General features: G+C 41.0%; 1 protein-coding gene across 1 annotated transcript in view; it reads right to left on the reverse strand.

Annotated features, from left to right (window-relative positions):
• smg1 (SMG1 nonsense mediated mRNA decay associated PI3K related kinase) overlaps window positions 1-24744 on the reverse strand; it is a 154926-nt gene that overhangs the window by 67876 nt on the left and 62306 nt on the right. The window contains exons 34-43 of the mRNA XM_055651886.1: window positions 24320-24541; window positions 23220-23400; window positions 14812-14973; window positions 12922-13139; window positions 10396-10550; window positions 5491-5713; window positions 3659-3905; window positions 2427-2656; window positions 1330-1578; window positions 50-188 (exon numbers count right to left, since the gene is read on the reverse strand). Coding sequence (XP_055507861.1) covers window positions 50-188; window positions 1330-1578; window positions 2427-2656; window positions 3659-3905; window positions 5491-5713; window positions 10396-10550; window positions 12922-13139; window positions 14812-14973; window positions 23220-23400; window positions 24320-24541 — 2026 coding nt within the window. The remainder of the gene's footprint in view (window positions 1-49; window positions 189-1329; window positions 1579-2426; window positions 2657-3658; window positions 3906-5490; window positions 5714-10395; window positions 10551-12921; window positions 13140-14811; window positions 14974-23219; window positions 23401-24319; window positions 24542-24744) is intronic.

The following is a 24744-nucleotide window of genomic DNA, read 5'->3' on the forward strand; positions in this document are numbered from 1 at the left end:
TCATGCAACAGGATGATACTAAAATGATATACATTGTAAATGTTAATACCTTTTTCAAAACAAACATTGTAGTCAATGTGCACCACTTCTCCGGTTGTCATGTCTATAAGAACATTATCCAAGTGTCTATCGCCAAGCCCAATTATGTAGCCCACCATGGACATAACCGCAGTTGACCTTGCATACGACTAGGAATAAAATAGCACTCATTGTTAAAAGACATCAATCAAAATACAAAAGAATTCAAGCAACTCGCCTTAAAACATTTGTATATTTTAAGTTGCCTCACAGCAACATTATGAAAAATATTTTGCACGGCAATAGATTAGAAAATGTGGCCAATACATTTCTCAAAAAGCTGTGTTTAATGAAATGTGTCAGTGATAAAGTCATACAGTGTGGATACAGGCCCTTCGGTCCAACTTGTCTATGCCGACCTACATGCCCTTTCTACACTAGTCCCACCTGCCTACGTTTGGCCCATATCCCCCTAAACGTACCCATGTACCTGTGTAAATGCTTCTTAAATGTTGCGATAGTACCTGCATCGACTACCTCCTCTGGCAGCTCATTCCATGCACCCACCACCCTTTCTGTGTAAAAAGGTTATCCCTCGGGTTCCTATTAAATCTTTCCCCCTTCACCCTAAACCTATCTCCTCTGGGTCTCAATTCCCCAACTCTGGGCAAAAGCTTGTGAATTTACCCAATCTATTCCTCTCATGATTCTGTACACCTTTATAAGATCACCCCTCGTCTTCCTGCATCAAGGAATTAAGTTCTAGCCTGCTCAACCTCCCTGTAGTTCAGGCCCCACAAGTCATGGCAACATCCCCGCCAATGTTCTCTGCACATTTTCCAGCTTGACAACATCTTTCCTATAAAATGATCAAAGCTGAACATAACCTCCCAACTTCTATACTCAATAATCTGACCATTGAATGCCAATATACCGAAAGCCATTTAGACCACTTTCTAAGGAATTATGTAATAATGGATTGGTATATAGGTTTTAAAATCACTCATAGATTGAGATAATTAAAAGACTGTAGCCTGAAACTGTGAAGGCAAAGGCAGTTATTTCTCAGCCATCGATACAAATGGCTAAATCATCTAGTTGTCAGAGCCCTGCATGTCAGTCTCCATATTTGAGAGGGTAGTTTATAGAGAAATACATTGTTATGGATGGCCCCAGGTGTAAAAAGTCCTGTATTAATAAAAATCTCCCCAACTATGTCTCCAAATGCACAACAGCATTTATTGCAACTTCCAGTTTTAAATGTAGAATATTTTTATAGCTTTGCATGTAATCATGTTTCATCATTCATACCTGTGTAACACACCACCATTCATCAGGAGTAGTACATGAGCACCACAACTCTTTAGCAAGAAGATTTGGTGGCGTGGACTCCATTAGTTCTTCCAAGACAGAACTCATTACACTCAAAGGCCAATCGCGTCGTGAGACATCAAGATTAAGACCTACTGATTTTAGAGCTGGACCAATCTTACTGTAGTACAGCTCACTGGGTCGGGGGACCAAAGCTGGATTTTGAGTAGTCTGGTACGAATCTTGATTCTGGGATGAAAAAACAAATACATTGAGAAAGTGAATAAGTACAATCTTACATTTAGTTTCACAGGAAATATAATTAACTATTGTGGCATAAAAATCAGTGCAGTCAATTAAGAAGGGTGTGTGGGAGGGTTTAATATTTTTAAATTGTTGGCTCCGCTCCAAGATAATATCTTTTTGCTTACTTCCCAAACAAAAGCCTGGATTAGAAGCAGAATCTGGGCTAACATTCAAAAGTCAATTACATTAATAGCTGCAGACAAACCAACAATGGGCTACAAAACCCATTCTCAATCCATAATCAGAAGCACATTGTAGGGTCAACTGAACAACAGAGAATGTTTGAACTATCAGTCATCCAGCTACAAATGCTTAGTGGGTGCTGTAGCCTAGTCAGATTGAGCATTAAAAACAGTGCAGGGGGAACACTGTGGCTCAGAGAACATCTGTGGAGGGAATGAAAATTGTGAAGGGTCCCGACCTGAAGTGATGTCTGACATTTCCCTCCACAGATGCTGCTTCACCTGCTGAGTTCCTCCAGCACTGTTTTTTAATTCTGGATTCCAGCATCTGCAGATTCTTAAATGAGCATTAAAAACCTGCTCAATTCCAAATTCCCTGTGGGGAGCAGAAGCCAGAGCAGTTCTTTTGCACAACTCAGCCAGAACAGTTTCACTCATCTGGCTTCATGATCACCATGGGTCACAGCACCAACCACTTCTTCCCATCCTCATCTCACAAGTTGGCAGTCAGTCCGGACGGGCTGGAGCCAAGAGTTCAACGTTCAGAGCTTCCACTTCCTCAATCTTACTTTACTGCAACAACAGACAATTGGGAACATTTGCCTCTACCTTCTGTGCCTGCAAAGTCACTTCTCTTTGTTGCCAACGCTTGTAAAGTCCAAAAAGTGGTGTGGCTCCATCTACCCACTGAATAAGTCCTGATCTTGTACCCAATGGCGTCACAGAATAATGTCTGGCATGGAAACGAGGAGTCTCCTGGTGATTAATTTTTATGAACATTGTATTTACAATCGACAAAAACTGCATTATTCGTTCATCCAGATGCAAGTCTTCTAGTCCTGTGAACACAAACAATTTGGTCATTCACATCTAAAAAGTCTACAAATGTTCACATTTAAAATATCAGTAGTTTTGAAATAATTCCACTGGGCAGTGGTCAATTTTACTTTGAGATGCGACTACACAAAATATGAAATTACATTTAATTTGCATGCAACTGTTAAAGGATTTAGATCAAGAAACAGAACCATTCTAGAACTAAATGTTAACTGCAAAAACGGAATTTGAAAATATTTGTCTACACAATACATTAGTTATTTGAGGACAAATCCTGGATGTTTTTCTCGATAACAAAGTCTGCTACAACCCCATTAACAGCAGGTGCTGGGGCACAAAGTCACCAGAAGTGGTTTTGAGCCACAATTGAAAAATGTGCCCACTTGATGCCCCAATCCAAACACTGACAGCATCTCTAACTTGTGGTTGAGTCTTCATTTAAATATTAGTTTCAAAAGTACTTTCCAAAGAAAAATCAGGGTGTGTATCAACAACTTCTATTGATTATTATGCACTATTTCAAATTGATATGTAGTCATAATCAGAAATACAGAACAAAATATCACACTTTCCTGGTGTGTGCTTTCCCTCCGAATTAACTAATTTGCATGGTAATAATTTTAAATGTCTGGCAAGTAATTGAAGAGAGCAACACAGGTGTGGTTGCATGAAAACCAGAGAAGAGTATTGTGCTGATTGGAGGATATAAGCAACACGAGCAAGGTAAAACATTCACCCGTTGCTTTAAGTGAATCTCTATGTCTAGACTGCATTTCCATGTCATTTTTTCAAAGCAACCAAGAAAATTGTGACAATTGGTCAAATGACAGTAAATTATGTACACATTGCAATACATTAATCAGAGCAGAGGTAAAGGAATTAAATATCTGCTTCTCCCACCGCTGAGATCCGACCTAGCAAATAAACAATATGGGCACTAAAAGTTCAAAAGTCACAGAGTTAAATATTACTGGAGAATCTTTAGTCATCAATTCCCACATTACCTTTAAACAGATATGGATAGTTTTTCCCATCAGAGCCCAAGAACATTAGTTTCTTTGGTTTTGTTTTGGTGGGAAGAATGGTAATACTATTGCCAACACTCTGAATTATGACTGCATCTCTCGCTGAGATTTCACCAGGCAGGGCGATTTCTGTGTTAGACATTGCAGCCATTCGTGGACTTATTTCCTCTAGATGCAACAAGTAGCTGGTACGTTTCTGTGCTCTCTGTTGTAAATTCAGCATTGTCTGTAATGTATTAAAAATGAAAGACATCAGTCCATATGCTTCACCATTGAAGGAAACTGAAAGCTGTTCTTTGCATTGCATAAAGTGACATAGAAACATAGAAAATAAGTGCAGGAGTAGGCCATTCAGCCCTTCGAGCCAGCACTGCTATTCAATATGATCATGGCTGATCATCCAAAATCAGTAGCCCGCCATACAATCAAGCTCACCAATCTATGTTTCTTGGTGCTTATCTTATTACATTTTTATTAAATATAATTACTGTAACTTCCATCAAGCACTTATAATGTAATCTTCAAGCTAGCATTATAAGTAAGTTTATTGGCCAAGTATTCACATACAAGGAATTTGCCTTGGTGCTCCGCCCACAAGTAACAACATGACACAGTGACAGTTACGAATGACTCAGAAAGCAATAAACATTAATAATAATAAAACATTAATGGTAAAACACCATTGATATCAAACTAGTGATCCAACAAATACCAGATCAAAGGGAGGCTACAGATTTTTGGCTGTTGAGTAGAACAACTACTTGAGGATAAAAACTGTTTTTATGTCTGGCTGTGGCAGCGTTGACAATCCGGAGTCGCCTTCCAGAGGGAAGTGATTCAAAGAGTTTGTGGCCTGGGTGAGAGGGGTCAGAAATGATCTTGCCCGCTCGCTTCCTGGCCCTTGCAGTGTACAGTTCATCAATGGAGGGAAAGTTGCAACCAATAATCTTCTCTGCTGATCGGACGATTCGCTGCAGCCTCCTGGTGTCGTGCTTGGTGGCTAAGCCAAACCAGACCATTTTGGAGAAGGTGAGAACAGACTCTACGATGGCCGTGTTGAATTGGACCATCATTGCCTGTGGCAGATTGTGCTTCCTCAGCTGCCACAGGAAGTACATCCTCTGTTGTGCCTTTTTGACTGTGGAGTCGATGGTAGCCTCCCACTTAAGGTCCTTGGAGATGATGGTTCCCAGGAACTTAAAAAAGACCACACACATGTGACTGTGGTGTTGTTGATGGTTAGGGGGGTGAGGGGAGAGGGGGGTCTCCTAAAGTCTACAATCAGTTCCACTGTCTTAAGAGCATTGAGCTCTAGGTTGTTGCGATGGCACCAGGATGCCAGCTGTGACACATCCTGTCTGTAGGCAGATTTTTCCCCATCCTGGATCAGTCCAATCAGGGTTGTGTAGTCCGCAAACTTGAGAAGCTTGACAGAGGTGTCTGTGGAGGTGCAGTCGTTGGTGTAGAGAGAGTAGAGAGGAAAGAGTACGCAGCCTTGCGGTGCTCCTATGCTGAGTGTTTGCGGATCCTTGATGGTTAATTATGGTTAATTTCTGGACTGTGTACCCAATCCCAACACCACAACGTCAACACCAATTTGCTCGGCCTTCAGGTCGTTGCTTTACATTTGATGTCAGATGGAAATAGTTTGGGGAAAATTGGAAAAACATGCCATCTGAAAACTATGTTAAGCTCAAAGCATATTCCAACACTGTGCCTATAAACACTATATTAACTAGAACTGATTAATGACCATCACATCCAATCAATTATGCTCTTCCATTAGTAAACATTTATGTTACGTATCTTACCTGTTTAAATGGTAACCAGCTGCTGCTAGGATTAGCAGGATTGGACGGGGTCTTCAATTTTTCCAAAGCATTATTAATTGGCTCCCCGTAGGTGTCCTGAAACCATTTCTCATGTGGAGTTTCTGCTGGAGCAGAAGTAATGCTACATACATGCTCCAAGGCAAATACTACTGGCTTCATCAAAGCTGTGTGCTTCTCCCTCATAATGGCCATCTTCTCATCCCTAACACAGAAAACACAAACAAAATACCTCACAACAAACAAATAATAGATTACTTCACCTAACTTTAAAGTACATAACAGTTGCAGAATTTAAAATTAGGAATTGTCTGTATAGACAGATTAGACCCTAACCAGCATCTTTTTGTAAACCGTTCAAGAAGGAACTGCAAGATGCTGGAAAATCGAAGGTAGACAAAAATGCTGAAGAAACTCAGCGGCAGCATCTATGGAACGAAGGAAATAAGCAACTTATCGGGCCGAAACCCTTCTTCAGACTGATGCAGGGTGGGGGGGGGGGAAGGAGGGGCAGGAAGAAGAAAGGAAGAGGAAAAGCCAGACGGCTGAGGGAGAGCTGAGAAAGGGAGGAGACAACAAGGGCTACCGGAAATTGGAGAAGTCAATGTTCAGGCCACTGGGATGCAGACTGCCCAAGCGGAATATGAGGTGCTGCTCCTCCAGTTTCCGGTGGTGCTCACTCTGGCCATGGAGGAGGCCCAGGACAGAAAGGTCAGATTTGGAATGGGAGGGGGAGTTGAAGTGCTGAGCCGCATGGAGATCAGGTTTGTTAACGCGGACCGAGCGGAGGTGTTCGGTGAAACGATCACCAAGCCTACGCTTGGTATCACCGATGTAGATCAGCTGACATCTAGAGCAGAGGATGCAATAGATGAGATTGTAGGAGGTGCAGGTGAACCTCTGTCGCACATGGATCGACTGCTTGGGTCCTTGAATGGAGTCAAAGGGGGAAGTAAAGCGACCATTCCCGCCGTAACTCCCTGGTCAATTCTACCCTTCCCACCCACACCACCCCCTTCCCGGGCACTTTCCCTTGCAACCACAAGAGATTGTACACGTGTCGCTTTACCTCCCCCCTCGACTCCATTCAAGGACCCAAGCAGTCATTCCAGGTTTGGGACAAAGACCCATCATTTATTTATTTGACTCTGTACTCCTCAATTTGAGATTTGTAATGGAAAAAAAAATCACATGTGGTTAAAGTGCACATTGTCAGATTTTAATAAAGGCCATTTTGATACGTTTTGGTTTCACCATGTTGAAATTACAGTAGTGTTTATACAGTCCCCCCATTTCAGGTCACCATAATGTTTTGGACACAGCAATGTCATGTAAATGAAAGTAGTTATGTTTAGTATTTTGTTGCATATCCTTTGCAGGCAATGACTGCTTGAAGTCTGCGATTCATGGACATCATCAGTTGTTGAGTGTCTTCTCTGGTGATGCTCTGCCAGGCCTGTGTTGCAGGCATCTTTAGCTTATTCTTGTTTTGGGGACAAGTCCACTTTAGTTTTCTCTTCAGCATAAAAAAGGCATGCTCAATTGGGTTCAGATCAGGGGACTGACTTGGCCACTCAAGAATTGACCATTTTGTAGCTTTGAAAAACTCCTTTGTTGCTTTAGCAGTATGTTTGGGATCATTGTCTTGCTGTAGAATGAACTGCCGGCCAATGAGTTGAGGCATTTGTTTGAATTTGAGCAGATAGGATGACACCTCAGAATTCATTATGCTACTACCATCAGCAGTTGTATCATCAATGAAGATAAGTGAGCCAGTACCTTCAGCAGCCATACATACCCAGGCCATAACACATCCACCACCAGGTTTCACAGACGAGGTTGTATGCTTTGGATCTTGGGCAATTCCTTCTCTCCTCCATACTTTGTTCTTGCCATCACTGATATGTTAATCTTCGTCTCATCTGTCCACAAGGCCTTTTTCCAGAACTGTGGTTGCTCTTTTAAGTACTTCTTGGCAAACTGTAACCTGGCCATCCTATTTTTGCAGCTAACCAGTGGTTTGCATCTTGCAGTGTAGCCTCTGTATTTCTGACCATGAAGTCTTCTGCAGACAGTGGTCATTGACAAATCCACACCTGAGTGTTTCTGATCTGTCAGACAGGTGTTTGGGGATTTTTCTTTATTATAGAGAGAATTCTTCTGTCATCAGCTGTGGAGGTCTTCCTTGGCCTGCCAGTCCTTTTGTGATTAGTAAGCTCACCAGTGCTCTCTTTCTTCTTAATGATGTTCCAAACAGTTGATTTTGGTAAGCCTAAGGTCTGGCTGATGTCTCCAACAGTTTTATTCTTGTTTCTCAGTCTCATAATGGCTTCTTTGACTTTCATTGTCACAACTTTGGCCCTCATGTTGATAAACAGCAATAAAAGTTTCCAAAGGTGATGGAAAGATTGGAGGAAAGACTAGGTGCTGAGAGCTCTCATACCTGCATTAAGGAAGCATTTAAACACACCTGAGCAATTACAAACGCCTGTGAAGCCATGTGTCCCAAACATTATGGTGCCCTGAAACAGCTGTCATTTCTACATGAAACCAAAATGTATAAAAATGGCCTTTAATAAAATATGACAATATGCACTTTAACCACATGTGATTTTTTCTATTACAAATCTCAAATTGTGTAGTACAGAGTAAAATAAATAAATGACGGGTCTTTGCCCCAAACATTAAGGAGGGCACTGTGTGTCTGTGCCGAGCTGCTATCAAACTCTTATCCGCCTGTACATAATCTATATACCTCCATACCCTGCTGATGCTTCTCCATATGCCTACACCAACTTCCCGGTTCCAGGCACCAGGCACGTGCCGTCAGGGTAGACAAGGTAGGCACTGCCTACCCTGACTAAAATTATAAAATGGTAATTACTAAATATAAATAGTAAAGGCATGGGAGAATTATGCCTATCTAAGAGATTGATCTGTTAGGTAGGCATAATTCTCCGTGCCTTTCAACTGCAGCACTTGCAACGCGCGAAGGTCTGTGCAGCCCATGTGCCATCGGTGCTGCTACAAGCCGTCAATTTCAAGGGGAGCTGAAGGCAGCTGAAACTCTGCCTTTGCAGTACTGCACAGGTGCAGCGCTAGTTTCTTGGCGGGTTTTTCAAATATGGATTGCCATTATCTGAAGAGTATCTTAGGAAACAAAGAGAGAAGAATGGAGTTCATGTACCAATAATGTGGTAAGTACATTTCTTGGTGCTATATGTTTTTAAATACCGTATTTAGTGTGGGGGGGGGGAGAAGAGTTCCTCTCACAACGTTTGGGGAGTCTGGCCTGGGGTAAAGTTGTGGGGAGGGCAGTTGTGAAGGAGGGGGTCGGGATCTTGCCGGTAACCCACTTGCGACGCTCCTTGCACGGAGCCGCTTCATTGAGGCGAGGGGGGGGGGGGGGGGGGGGGGGAGAAGTAGCCCGGGCAGCTGCGAGCGGCCACCGGGCCAGACAGCGGAACCAGCCGCCACCTCAGTGCCTTGTCGGTCCCCGCTCACCTCTGGCAGCTCTCCATCTAAAAACCTCTCTCCTGCCGCTCGCTGGCCTCACTCATGTCAGCCGCTTCCCGCAAATCCTTAAATTCCGACAGCGCAATTGAGGTTACTCGGCTGTGGGAATTTAAGGATTTGTAGGAAGCGGCTGACATGAGCGAAGTCGGCGAGCAACAGGTGAGAGGTGTTCAGACGGAGAGCACGGCCATAAGTGAATGGGCCGGCAGAAGGCGCTGAAGTGGTGGCCAGTTCTGCTGTTGGGTCCCGGCGGCCGCTCGCAGCTGCCCGAGCTGCTTCTATCCCCAGCTACAATGCGGTGGCTCCGCGCCCGGAGCACCGCAACAGCGGTGAGCGAGTTACTGCCATTATCCCCGACCCCATCCTTCTCAACACTCCTGCCCGCCCCGTAACTTCACCCCTGGCACAGACTCCCCACACGCTGTGAAAGGAACTCTCCCCCCAATTGGTCCCTTGAACAAGTGTTGTCATTCAATAAGATGACAACTGATTCAACTTTTCACTGTGCTCCCGTTTTCCCCACTATCTCTCCACCTGCCATCACCCTTCACCCCCCACCCATTCATTCAGAATAAAGGAGACTTGGAAGCCTTGGGCAAATTGAATTGCTACTGTCTTTATTTCTTTATTTTTTTTACGGAGAGAACAATCTGCGCATGCGCGGTTTAAGTTTTTTTTTTAAAGTCACTCACGGCACGTGCCTGCCAGGCACTCACCACCCTCTGTAAAAAAAGTTGTCCCACACATCTCTTTTAAATCTTGCCCTTCTCACCTTAAAGCTATATCTATGGTATTTAATTTTTCCATCCTGGGAAACAAGGGGCCAACTGTCCACACTATCGATGTCTGTCATCATTTTATATACTTCCATCAGGTCTCCCCACAGCCTCCAACATTCCAGAGAAAACAATCCACGTCTTTCCAACCTGTCACTGTAGTTAATACCCCTTTTAGGGCTAAATGAATCAAGGGATATGGGGGAAAATGCAGGAACGGGGTACTGATTTTGGATGATCAGCCATGATCATATTGAATGGCGGTGTTGGCTCGAATGGCCAAATGGCCTACTCCTGCACCTGTTTTTCTATGTCTGTTTTCTAATCCTGGCAACATGCTGGTAAACCTCCTCTGAACCCTTTCCAAAGTATGCGCATCCTTTCAGTAATGGGGCGATCAGAACTGTATGCAATATACCAAATGTGGCCTAACCTATAAAACTGCATCATGACCATATACCTACAAGGATTAGCAATCTTTTACAATTGTTGTAAGTATCAACAATTGTTTCTATTCAAATTACAACATAGCTAGTTCCACTACAAGTCTTTAAGTTGAATACATTTACTAATATTAACGTTTTCAAACACTTACTTGCGAAGTGTGTTATTATTTTGAACTCTCTTCACTTCATCCTCCAATTGCTGAATGCGTCTGAGTACATGCATGTGCTGTTGTTGAAGAACTCCAAGCCACAGTTCGTCCCAGAGGACAGTGATTCTCCGCAATTCACCAACTAACATCTGTACCTAATACCAGGAGATTATAAATTAAAATAGAGTTTTAAATTAATGAGCACCAATTGACAAACTGGGTTGCTGAACATTACCAGTGTAAACAAATGCTGACATTAAACATTTCAGTAACTACCATGAGGTGAATCATCTTGACACAAAGCACCATCACCCCTTTTCAACCGAAGACAGTTTGGCACAATTATAAAAAGACGAAAATAATCAACTATTCATCAACAATTACCAAGTATAACAACTTTATAGTATTCAATGCAGTAAATGACTGAATAATCTAATGTCAACTGCCAGTTTCTGATTTGATTACTTATCTTATTTTATTATGGCCAATTCCACAACTAATTCTTAGACAATTGCAAGATAATGATGCAAAAGCCTTAGGGAATGGAAACATAGAAAATAGGTGCAGGAGTAGGCCATTCGGCCCTTCGAGCCTGCATCACCATTCAATATGATCATGGCTGATCATCCAACTCAGAATAACTGGGCTTTGAAATGTGTTTTTTTCCAGGTTACTGATGGTATTCAAAACTTGCCTTAACGCCGTTCCCCAAGGCCAACGTACCAAATGCCTTCTTCACCAACCTAGCTACCTGCAGGGCCACTTTTAGGGAACTATGTATTGTACTCCTATATTCCTCTGCTTTCTTAGTAGAGCTGAGGAAAGTGCTGTCCCAGTTTGACATTGGGGAGTGGGAGAAATGTGTGCGCACCAGAGGGTGGAATATGGGGTGGGGGCACAGGAAAGAGTGATGGAGAAGAAAAATACTAAATGCTGTTTGCAAAATTGATTACCTAAAATTGTCAAGAACTCTTGTATTACAAATAGTTCCCAGATCTTTAGTCCGGCGCTTTGGGAGAAAGCAGCGTCAACAGAAAATTCCATACTACAGAAATTGTCCCTGGAACCCACTACCTAAACATATGTCCAACTCCTAGGCCTCCCAGTTGTCTTCATATTTATTGTTCTCACATAAATTAAAATAGAGCTTTAAACAGTAAATAAAACAAGAAATACTTTTATTGTTTAGGTTTATTGCCACGTGTATGGAGTTACAATGAAACCCTGTTTTGCATTCTATTCAAAAAGATCAAATATATCATACATAAAATGCAATATAGCCATACTCAAATCCAATAGATAGAGCAAAGGGGAAGACAGAGGGCAAAGAAGATAGTTCTCAGCATTGTATGGTATCAGTTCCAGAGACAAAGTCCAAAGTGGAAAGAAACGAATTGTACAGTACCTATCCAATTGTATAGTACCCTTAGCTTATGGAAGGACCAGAAGCCAGATAACAGAGAGCAAGAAGCTGTTCCAGTCTGGTGGTGCGCGCTTTCAAACTTCTGTACCTTCTGCCAGAAGGGTGAAAGAATGACCGGGCTGGGACAAGTCTTTGATTATATTGGTTGTGTTTATGGGGCAGCATGAATTATAGAAGGAGTCAACAGTGGGAAGTCTAGTCTGTGTCAAGGACTGGGCTACATCAACAACTCTTCAATTTTACGCAGGTCTTGTGCAGAGATGTTCCCAAATCAAACTGTGATGCAACCTGACCTTTTGTGAAACACAATCTTTTAAATGAAAAGCTGTACTGTACTTTCATATATACTCAATGCTTTGAAACGTATGTATAAGTAAATCTAAAAACAGAAGAACAAAATAAATCTAAACTTGGCAGCCAGGTGTTGACATACAGCCACCCTGGTGACTGCTCTAAACTAACCCACAAGATTGAAAATATGTTGGACCAAGGTTTCTGTATTTCAGACATTCTTTAAAAAGGAAAGTAAGAGGTTAAGATTTTTCAATGAACTGAACTGGTTGTTCCATTTTCAATCAGGTAACATTTTGAGATTAACATTATGAAATGTTTTAAGATATAGAAATCATACATTTTTCTATCAAATGTCTGGACATCAAATATCTTAGTTTCCTAGTTTAATGAAGTAAAAACAGTTAAATGGGAGCATGCAGTTTTCTCATGTATGTTAATATACCAAGATTGGTCGCAACTCATCCTACTTTGGGGGTTTATAAGAAAACAACAAGTGACACAGCTATTAATACTACTTCCACACATCTCTCCGGATCTGGTTCCATTCAAATCATGGCTCTAGGTGTGCAGAATTCATATGCGCTCTCTCTAACTGCTGGAGTTTCCTTTAATGCCCTTGTTTCAGTAAGTGGCAAAGAAATCAGGAATAAAAATGATCAAGTAATAGGACAATGAGATGGTGAACAGGAGCAATGGATTGCTCCATTGATAGCTGGTATGGACCCAAAAAGTTAAGTGGTCTTTATTTTAAAACATTTCAACTGAACAAAATAATTCTACCTGCTATTTAAAGACAACGTTTGAAGTACCTGTAAAACCATGGTAGGATTTGCTGATGATAATTTGTCCACTATTGTACTATAGCAGTCCTGCATCATAGCTTGATCCTCATTAAAGCTACATTTCTGTTCATCTTTAATGCTATCCTGTGAACCAGGAGGACTATTTTCTTCGCATTCACCTCCAGACAGAGCTTCAGCCTGGATATTACTTAGTAGGGTAGGAATTGCAGATGACAATTTTGCTCCTGAAAAGGCAACACAATATTTACATAAGACATATTTACTGTTCTGATATTGAAATAGTATAAAGAACAATCTAGGTTATCCATTGAAGGACAGCTTTATAAGGTCATATGGAATAGGAGTAGGATTTGGCCATTTGGCCCATCAAGTCTACTCCGCCATTCAATCATGGCTGATCTATCTCTCCCTCCTAATCCCATTCTCCTGCCTTCTCCACATAACCTCTGACACCTGTACTAATCAATAATTTATCTATCTCTACCTTAAAAATATCCACTGACTAGGCCTCCACAGCCTTCTGTGGCAAAGATTCACCAGTCTGAATGGTACATTCAGGAGCTGCTGCCTCAATATTGTACAATAAGGAAATTCTCTCTGCAATCGCATATAGTCAGGTTTCTTCCATATCCCCAAAATGTGCTGACTGAAAGCATAATTGGCTTTTTTAATTACCCTGACAGTGGCTGTCAGGAGAATCAGAGGGGGGCAGTGGAGGCTGATGCACATGCATATGTGAATAAATTAAAGAATTAGTGGAGGGGAAATGGGGCTAATAGGAATGCCCCAAGAGCCAGAAAAGAAATATGAAATGTTAACTTGATTCAAATAATTTATGTATAAGGAACTACAGATGCTGGTTTAAATCGAAGATAGACACAAAATACTGGAGTAACTCAGCGGGACTGGCAGCATCTCTGGAGAGAAGGAATAGATGACGTTTCGGGTCGAGACCCATCTTAAGACATTATTTCTGAAATTATTCTAGCAGACATATGCTAATTTCTTATGATAAATGTCAGATACTGTTCTGATGTACTAGATAAATCTCCCGGTGGCCCAGCACTTCAACGTCCTCTCCAATTCCCAATCTGACCTTTCTGTCCTGGGCCTCCTCCATTGTTAGAGTGAGGTCCAGCACAAATTGGAGGAACAGCACCTCATATTTTGCTTGGGTAACTTACACCCCAGCAGTATGAACATTGACTTTTCTAACTTTCGATAGCCCTTGCTTTCTCTCTTCATCCCCTCCCCCTCCCCTGTGTTCCCACCAGTCTGACTGTCTCCGACTACATTCTATCTTTGTCTCTCCATCATCAGTCTGAAAAGGGGTCTTGACCAGAAACGTCGCCAATTCCTTCTCTCCATAGAGTAACTCCCGCTGAGTTACTCCAGCATTTTGTGTCTACCTTTGATTTTACCAGCATCTGCAGTTCTTTCTTAAACGGATAGGCATGTATTTTTGGCTGAAACATCCATTTCATCAAGGATTAATATGGAGAATGAAAATGTTACCCAATTGGAATAATTAATGTAATATGTTTTTAAACATGTTTAAGAAAGAACTGCAGATGCTTGAGAAACTCAGCGGGTGAGGCAGCATCTATGAAGTGAAGTAATGGGTGACATTTCGGGTTGAGACCTTTCTTCAGACTGATGCGGCGGTGGGGGGGGGGGGGGGGGAAGAAGAAAGGAAGAGGCGGAGACTGTGGGCTGTGGGAGAGCTGGAAAGGGGAGAAGGAGGGAGGGAGAAAGCAAGGACCACCTGAAATTGGAGGTCAATGTTCATACCGTCGGGGTGTAAACCACATGATTTTAAACATACTCATCAACAACTTTACTTTTATCAATAGCATTGTCAAAGCAGATTAAGCTACAGATAGAAATGCTAATTACCTGAGGACTGGGTTTCACCACTGAGTGATATCGAGCCAACAATTGCAGGATATAGAATAAGGTGAGGAGAATCTTGAGCCACACGACACAACAGATTACAGATGCTCTGACGTACATACACTTCGGGGTGATTTAAACGTGAGAATAGCTGTGGAATAATACCTGATACAAACAAAGAAAAAAATGAATACCTTTTTCAAATGAGTATTCAGGGTTATGACAGATAGGCTTATTACAAACTCAAAGCACATCAATTTTACATGTTTATCTAGATCAAGATTATACAGAAACCAACGACTACATCCTGCATCCAAGAAAACTAGACACAAAATGCTGGAGTAATTCGGCGGGGCAGGCAGCAACTCTGGAGGGAAGGAATGGGTGAATTTTTGGGTTGAGTCCCTTCTTCCAAGAAAACTACACTGTACAAGTGATTTCTTGTCACTAGAAGTTAATTAAGCTTCAATGCCACACAATACAAAGGTAGTGACCATCTGGCCCTACAAGCAGGCTATGCATTAAGATCATGACTGATCTTCTGCCTTAAAATCATTTTCAGCACTATCTTGTAATCCTTAATTTTTTTAGCACCCAGATATTGATATGCTTTGAATGAACACTGACTGAGCCTCCATAGCTATTTGGTTCAGAATTCAAAAGGTTCATGATCCCGAGTCAAGATAGATCTCACCACAGTCTTAAGCACCCAACCCTTACTTCTCAAACTCTACAGCTTGATTCTAAATCCTTCGGCCAGGGGAAACATCTTCCCTGCATCAAGCCCTTTCAATTATTCTGACCAAGATCTATCATTCTTCAATCGCAATTTACTCAATCCCATCCCATTTGGCAAGCCTGCCATTCTTGGAATTAGTCCAATAAAGTTGTTGCATCCCTCTATGGTAAGTGTCCTTTTTTTAAGCAAACAGAACTAAACAACAAAACATTTTCCACAGACATTAGACTTTTGACAGGAACCCCGAGATTACTACCTATGAGATCCTGCCTTTTAGCTATTCTAAGCTCGCTAAACTCTGCTTGAAGGAACTTACCACTGTTTCTATTGGCCCTTTGTGTTCATCAACTGCTCTTGGATGTGTTTGAAGCATTTGTCTATAGATTCTAAATCACTGCCAATATAACTTTAAAATATTTACGCTGTCAAAAAAAGTTTAGTGGCACTTTTATTTATATAAAGTTTAAATATTGTTTGAACTTAAGCCCCACATAAGGTTAGGCTGCAGGTTAAGGTACTGATCTCATTAATATAAAAGAGACCAACAAATAATGTTATACATATATTCAAAATCATGAAGGGTAAAGAAAGAGTGAAGGTAAATTGTTCCTGTGGGCAGAAGGCAGAAAATCAGAAGTAAAGTGTTTGGCATGAGTGAGATATTCAGACATCTGGAATTCAGTGCACAAAAGGGGGGTGAAAGAAAGCACATTTGATCAGGCTAAATATTTTCACATTTTGATTGCTGCTGAAATTAATGGCATCAGACAATAAAGTAACATATATTTACTGAACACATTAATTTGTTCATATTTTAATTACATTGTGGTTTTGAGTCCACAGACGTTTTCTACAAGGGAATTAGTTAATATCAAGCAGCAATTAAGCGGGCTGCTGTTCCTTGTAAAAAAGCTTTAGCAACTTTTTCCTGCAAGTTGTCTGCAAAGTCTACTAGATTTGACGATTGAAAAATAAACCTCGACAGATATAGCTTCACTACAAAAATGCTAATGAACATAAATTATGTGGGTTGAGCTTAATACTTCACCAATCAGTATTTCCAAGAGACTATACTCCTAGTTCAATCCTTCATCTGTTTGATGAAACCCCTTTAGTCTGTTAAACACATTGCTCTTAGTTATTTTCTGCATTTCTGCTCCGGCGTTATGGAACACTCTGCCGTTGCACATCAGACAGGCCCCCTCACTGTCCATCTTCAAAACCAATCTTAAAACCCATTTCTATTCCTTGGCTTTTGACCCTGTATGAGACTTTGCTCCTGTTTTAGCGTTTTTAATGGGTTTTTTTTTTTAATTGTTTTTACTCTCTCTTTTAATGTTTTTATTGTCGTGTAATAATTTTTTGTCCATGATTAGTCATGTACAGCACTTTGTCGCAACAGTGGTTGTTTTTAAAGTGCTCTATAATTAAAGTTATTATTATTATTATTGTGATTGGAACACTATGAACCATAATGTGTGTTAACATGCATCTCCTTGTCATTTTTGGTTATCCTGTTAAGAACTATTAGCCAAAACAAATGTGATTAAAGATGATCACTTTTCCAACATTTAATAGAGACCAGTTGACAAATATAAATTGTTTTTATTTAAGTCCAGGGAAATGCTATAATTTTGTAGTCTGTAACCTCACCCTGCACTATATTCTTAGAGACAAAAGACATTAAAATCAACAAAAATGTGGTACGCTCAGCCCTTCCAGTGCATAATGGCATGTATCCAGACAAGCATACACTCATCACACATGACCTGACATATTTTGCTATTTGTTGTTTCACATTTGGTTCTCTTTGATCTATGCTTCCCATGGTATCAAGTTCCACATTCAAACCACACTTGAGGAAATATATCCCTTGTTGTATTGGATATGTTGGCTTTAATTTTATATTTATAGATCTTAGTTTAGGTCTTCCCATAAATGACACTCTACAAATCTACTGTTGCAATAGAATAACATTTAGTCTAATTTTCAAATCACCCTTCAGTCTTCTTGGAAAGAATACGTTCTATTTTTCTTGATTAAATATAATCACTTGTTTATGGTATGACTGGTGGTAAATATTTGTTTTGCACTTGTGCATCTTCTTTGTAGTTCCGGTCAGAGAACTGCACAAACTCAACGTGCGTGTTAACCCTGGTTTTACACAAGCTTTTCAGAAATGTAGTTTGTTGAAAACAAACTTTGTGTTACTACTTTCAGTGATTTAAATACCCTTGGTCATAGAACATAGCACAGGAATGTCCCTAATATCATAAGAGGTAGGAGCAGAATTAGGTCATTCAGCCCATCAAGTCTACTCCGCCATTCAATCATGGCTAATCTTTCTCTCCCTGCTAACCCCATTCTCGTGCCTTCGCCCCATAACATCTGACACCAGTAATAATCAATAATTTATCTATCTCTGCCTTAAATATATCCACTGACTTTGCCTCCACAGCCTTCTGTGGCAAAAAAATTCCACAGATTCACCACACTGACTGAAAAAAAAAATTCCTCCCCAAATCCTTCCTAAAGGAACACCCTTTAATTCTGAGGCTGTGACCTCTAGTCCTAGACTCTCCCACTTGTGGAAACATCCTCTCCACATCCACTCTATCCAAACCTTTCACTATTCTGTACATTTCAATTATGTTCCCCTTCATTCTTCTAAACTACAGGCCCAGTGCCATCAAACGCTCATAATCTGTTAAACTAGGCATTCCTGGAATCATTCGTAAACCTCCACTGGACCCTCTCAAGAGCCATCACATCCTTCCTCGGATATGGTGCCCAAAAACTGATTCCACTTGCAGATTAACATTTTGTGAATCCTGCACCAGTACTCCCAAGTCCCTTTGCACCTACGATTTCTGGTATCATCCGCAAACTTGGCCACAAAGCCTTCAATCTCCTCATCCAAATCATACATATACAACGTGAAGAGCTGGGGCCCCAGCACCGAGCCCTGTGGAATGCAGTATCATGTGCCAAACATGATACCTGGTTAAACTGATCTCATCTGCCTGTACATTATTCACATCCCTCTATTGCCTGCACTTCCATGTGCCTTTCTAAAAGCCTCTTAAATGCCACTATCGTATCTGCCCCCACCACCACCTGGTAATTCATTCCAAGCCCCATCACTTTGTTAAAAAAACATGCCCTGCATATCTCCAATAAACATTTCCCCTCTAACTTTATATCTATGCCCACTGGTGATGGACATTTCCACCCGGGAAAAAATGTTCTCACTGTCCACCCTATCCATACCTATCGTATAGTCCTTGGCTTTCCAAAGACTCTGAAGTCTTCTTAACCTCTCTGATGAAATACCATTTCACACTTATCAAAATCCATTTGCCAATTTAGTACCATTTATTTTACTGCCGTTTCCTCATGAACATGTATCTTCCTCAAAATTTAGAGTAATCTGCAATTCTTCATAAAATGCTGAAAAGTAGCAGGAATTATAACTGGTGCAGAGCCTTCTTCGTTACTTTGGGACATAATCAATTTGGTTGCATAGTGTAGGAAGGAACTGCAGGTAGACATAAAAAAGCTGGAATAACTCAGCGGGTCAGACAGCATCTCTGGAGGAAAGGAATAGGTGACATTTCGGGTTGAGACCCTTCTTCAGACATTGCATAAGTGCATAGTTTGGTTGCAGCATCAATTAGCCCACAGGTCTACAATATACTTGATAAATATTTGATAAGCAGGATAGTAGCAAAGCAGTGAATGAGGGAATATAGTGCTCAGCATTGTAGGACATCAGTTCCTCAGACAAAGTCCAATGTTCTAACTGGGCAGTCCTCACTGATGAGTCAGATTACAGGAAGAAGAATGGGAAACATAAATATAGAAAAATAGTGCAGGAGAAGGCCATTCGGCCCTTCAAGCTAACACCGCCATTCAATATAATGGCTGATCATCCAAAATTAGTGCCCTGTTCCTGCTTTTTTCCCCCATATCCCTCGATTCCTTTAGCCCCAAGAGCTAAATCTAACTCTCACTCGAAAACATCCAGTGAATTGGTCTCCACTGCCTTCTGTGGCAGAGAATTCCACAGATTCTTAACTCTCTGGGTGAATAAATCTTTCCTCATCTCAGTCCTAAATGGCCTACCCCTTATTCTTGAACTGTGACTCCTGGTTCTGGACGCCCCAAACATCGGGAACATTATTCCTGCATCGAGCCTGTCCAATCCTTTAAGAATTTTATAGATTTCTATAAGATCTCCTCTCATCCTTCCAAATTCTAGTGATCACAAGCCCAGTCGACTAAGTCTTTCATCATTTATCAGTCCCGCTATCCCAGGAATTAACCTGGTAAACCTACGCTGCACTCCCTCAATAGCAAAAATGTCCTTCCTCAAATTTGGAGACCAAAATTGCACACAATACTCCGGTTGCGGTCTCACGAGGGCCCTGTACAACTGCAGTAGGACCGTCTTGCTCCTAAACTTAAATCCTCCTGCACTGAAGGCCAACATGCTATGCGTTTTCTTCACTGCATGCTGTACCTGCCTGTTAACCTCGTGTCCTGGTGTCGAGACAACAACATTTCTCTCAATGTCAGCAAGACAAAGGAGATAGTGATCGACTTCAGGAAGTGAAGTGGTACACATACCCCAGTTTATATTGATGGCGCTGAAGTGGAGATGGTCGAAAGCCTCAAATTCCTAGTGTCCTTCATAACTTTTGGGACAAAGACCCATCATTTATTTATTTGCCTCTGTACTCCACACTTTGCGATTTGTAATATTAAAAAAAAAATCACATGTGGTTAAAGTGCACATTGTCAGATTTTAATAAAGGTCATTTTTATACATTTTGGTTTCACCATATAGAAATTACAGCAGTGTTTATACATAGTTCCCCCATTTCAGGGCATCATAATGTTTGGGACACAGCAATGTCATGGAAATGAAAGTAGTCATGTTTAGTATTTTGTTGCATATCCTTTGCATGCAGTGACTGCTTGAAGTCGGTGATTCATGGACATCATCAGTTGCTGGGTGTCTTCTCTGGTGATGCTCTGCCAGGCCTGTACTGCAGCCATCTTTAGCTTATGCTTGTTTTGGGGGCTAGTCCCCTTCAGTTTTCTCTTCAGCATATAAAAGGCATGCTCAATTGGGTTCAGATCAAGTGATAGACTTGGCCACTCAAGAATTGACCATTTTTTAGCTTGGAAAAACTCCTTTGTTTTTTAACAGTCTGTTTGGGATCATTGACCTGCTGTCGAATGAACCGCCGGCCAATGAGTTTTGAGGCGTTTGTTTGAACTTCAGCAGATAGGATGTGTCTATACACTTCAGAATTCATAATGCTACTACCATCAGCAGTTGTATCATCAATGATGATAAGTGAGCCAGTACCTTCAGCAGCCATACATGCCCAGGCCATAACACCCCCACCACCGTGTTTCACAGATGAGTGGTATGCTTTGGATCTTGGGCAATTCCTTCTCTCCTCCATACTTTGCTCTTGCCATCACTCTGATATGTTAATCTTCATCATCGCTCTACAAGACATTTTTCCAGAACTGTGGTTGCTCTTTTAAGTACTTCTTGGCAAACTGTAACCTGGCCATCCTATTTTTGCAGCTAACCAGTGGTTTGCATCTTGCAGTGTAGCCTCTGTACTTCTCTTCATGAAGTCTTCTGCGAACAGTAGTAATTGACAAATCCACACCAGATTCCTGAAGAGTGTTTCTGATCTGTCGGACAGGTGTTTGGGGAGTTTTCTTTATTACAGAGAGAATTCTTCTGTCATCAGCTGTGGAGGTCTTCCGTGGCCTGCCAGGCCCTCTGCGATTAGTAAGCTCACCAGTGCTCTCTTTCTTCTTAATAATGTTCCAAACAGTTGATTTTGGTAAGCCTAAGGTTTGGCTGATGTCTCTAACAGTTTTATTCTTGTTTCTCAGTCTCATAATGGCTTCTTTGACATTGGCACAACTTTAGTCCTCATGTTGATAAACAGCAATAAAAGTTTCCAAAGGTGATGGAAATACTGGAGGAAAGACTAGGTGCTGAGAGCTCTCTTATACCTGCATTAAGGAGGCATTTAACACACACCTGAGCAATTACAAACACCTGTGAGGCCATGTGTCCCAAACATTATGGTGCCCTTTAATGAAATCTGACAATGTGCACTTTAACCACATGTGATTTTTTTCTATTACAATTCTCAAATTGTGGAGTACAGAGGCAAATAAATAAATGATGGATCTTTGTCGCAAACATTATGGAGGGCACTGTCAGAGTAAATATCACCAACAATTTCTCCTGGACCACACATATTGAAGCAATGACCAAGAAAGCACACCAACGCTTCTACTTCCTCAGAGGCTTAGGAATTTCGGCATTTCAGCGACAACCCTCACCAACTTTCCTGTAGAAAGCATTTTATCGGGATGGCTCACAGCTTGGTTTGGGAACAGCTCCATGCATGACCGTATGAAATTGCAGCGAATTGTGGATGCTGCCCAGACCATCCAACAAACAAACCTCCGATTGTTTCCATTTACACCTCACGTTGCCTCGGCAAGGCCAGCAGCATAATCAAGGACTAGTCGCACCATGGCCACTCCCTCTTCTCCCCTCTCCCATCAGGCAAACGGTACAGAAGTGTGAAAACGTACACCTCCAGATTCAGGGACAGTCTCTTCCCAGAGGTGTCCCTCAGACTATCTTTGATCAGACTTTACTGGCTTTGTCTTGCACTAAACGTTATTGCCTTATCCTGTATCGGTACACTGTGAATGGCTCAATTGTAATCATGTATTGTCTTTGCGCTGACTGGTTAGCACGCAACAAAAGCTTTTCACTCTTCTTCGGTACATGTGACAATAAACTAAACTGAACTATAGAAGTGGTATTGGGGATGATATACATGTGGATTAAAGATTATTTTCAAAAGCAGTAGAAATAAATCAGTCATCTTTAAGTTGCAAGGCTGGGTAACTAGTGGACTGTAGTAGGGATTGGTACAGGGGTCTCAAATGTTAAGATGATGGGACCAAGATAGGCATTTGCAAGCTTGCAGATGATGCAAAGCAGCAAGGGAGAGAGTTACGAGGACGGCCAAAAGGAGCTTTAAGGGTTACAGACATTTACAAGCAGGCCAAGTGAATGGGGAAGGTAAAGAAAACAAATTCACACTCTTCAGTAGAAATATAAAACATGTATTAAATGGCGAGTAAAAATGTGTGTAGAGCAGTCTGAGCAACCTGGAAAACAAATCACAGATTTAACATGCAGGAACAGTAAACAATCAGAAGGCAAAGACTGCATTGGTCTTTACTTCAAGAAGATTTGATTGCAAGAGTGAAGATATCTTACTACAATTGTATAAATTCCTGGTGAAACTACAAGGAATATCATTTACACTCAAGAATTTAGAAGAATGGGAAAATAGAACAGTTACCAAGCATATTCATGACCGGGAGATTTTGATTAAAAAGGAATGATAAATGTGAAAAAAGGACTGAGGTAACTCAACAACCATGATCTCATATAATGGCAGAACAGGCACGAGTGACCAAATGATTTACTTTCTTTTAATTTATTTTTTTATAAACACACTGGTTATTGTCAAAACAATTCTAGTCTATTTTTAAAAGTGGGCACAAATGTTTGTATCAAGAGTATAAACTGCCCACTCTTACTTACCTCTCCAGGGAGCTGTAGGAGTGGTGGCTAGTCCATGCTCTAAGCCATCCCTGAGTTCACCAGCATGCTTCACTAATAATCTCAGAAGTCTTAAAGTAGCCATAACAATTACATCGTCATTGCTTTGTTTCATGGGTATATTATTAAGAATTGCCTTCAGATCTTCACCATCCACATGAACCTGACAAGATAATAATGAAAAGCATTAAATTCAGCTTGTTATAAAGCTTGTTTACCAAAGGCTACAAATAGGTTTATCAGATTATAACTTAGTAAATCTCATTTTTTGTAATGTATTGCAAGCATTTACTGTTATGGGGAGCTCAAGAGGTGAATTAAATACTTGAACTAAATGTAATGGAAGGTAGATCAATGTTATATAAACAAAGATACAAACACAAAATGCTGGAGTAACTCAGTGGGGCAGGCAGCATGTCTGGAGAGAAAGAATGGGTGACGTTTCAGGTCAAGACCCTTCTTCAGACCCTGTCCCGCTGAGTTGCTGGATCCAGCATTTTGTGTCTATCTTCAATTTAAACCAGCATCTGCAGTTCCTTCCTACACATTATATAAACAAATTATAGTTTTTATGAAAAGATGAAGTACGAGCGCAAACTGGCCAAGCATATAAAGATGGTAGACAAAAATGCTGGGGAAACTCAGAAGGTGAGGCAGCATATATGGAGCAACGGAATAGGTGATGTTTCGGGTCGAGACCCTTCTTCAGACTGATCCAGTGATTTTCAGGTTACTTTTTCACAATCACCAACAGCTATTAATAGAAGTTACTTCAAGAAATGTGCAGGATTGAGGGAACAATCAATTTGGCACGGACTGTAAATGTTAGTGTATTCTTCCCTGGAGATGCTCAAAGTCAATATAGGAAAGCACATGCTGCAAATTCCAAAATCAGTGCCTATCTTAAAATCGAAGATGATAGAGTGATCACTACCTCCAGCCGGCCAAAGTGAAATTTCATTGTAAGAAAAAGATGAAGCTGATTAAATAAAAGCATATTAACTGGATGGATATTTAATGACTATTCTTTCCCAATTCAATTCCACACTCTCAAATGAAAACATAATAATTTGATTACTAACCTGACCAGCATTCAGTTTAAGGAAAGTGAAGTATGCTTTGCAAGAAAGCTTATAAAGGTTAAATATCCTGTCTACAACTTTTCGCCACACTTCAATTAGTCCTTCAACCACAGTCTCATCCTGATCACCAAGCCATGGGCAGTTAGTTATTAACTGCCTCCAGATAACCTCCATCATGTCATCCTCTTCATCATCATTTATTTGCAGGGCCAAATCTTCATCCTGTGTAAAGGTTTTAAATAAAGGTTAGACTTAAAGCTATAGACTGTTAATTCACAGAAGAAAACCAAAATTCACAAGATTTACAATGATTAGACTATTATCTGAATGGTGGCCGATTAGGAAAAGGGGAGATGCAACGAGACCTGGGTGTCATGGTACACCAGTCATTGAAAGTAGGCATGCAGGTGCAGCAGGCAGTGAAG

Source organism: Leucoraja erinacea, chromosome 20 (assembly GCF_028641065.1).
Source record: "Leucoraja erinacea ecotype New England chromosome 20, Leri_hhj_1, whole genome shotgun sequence".
Taxonomy (NCBI): domain Eukaryota; kingdom Metazoa; phylum Chordata; class Chondrichthyes; order Rajiformes; family Rajidae; genus Leucoraja; species Leucoraja erinaceus.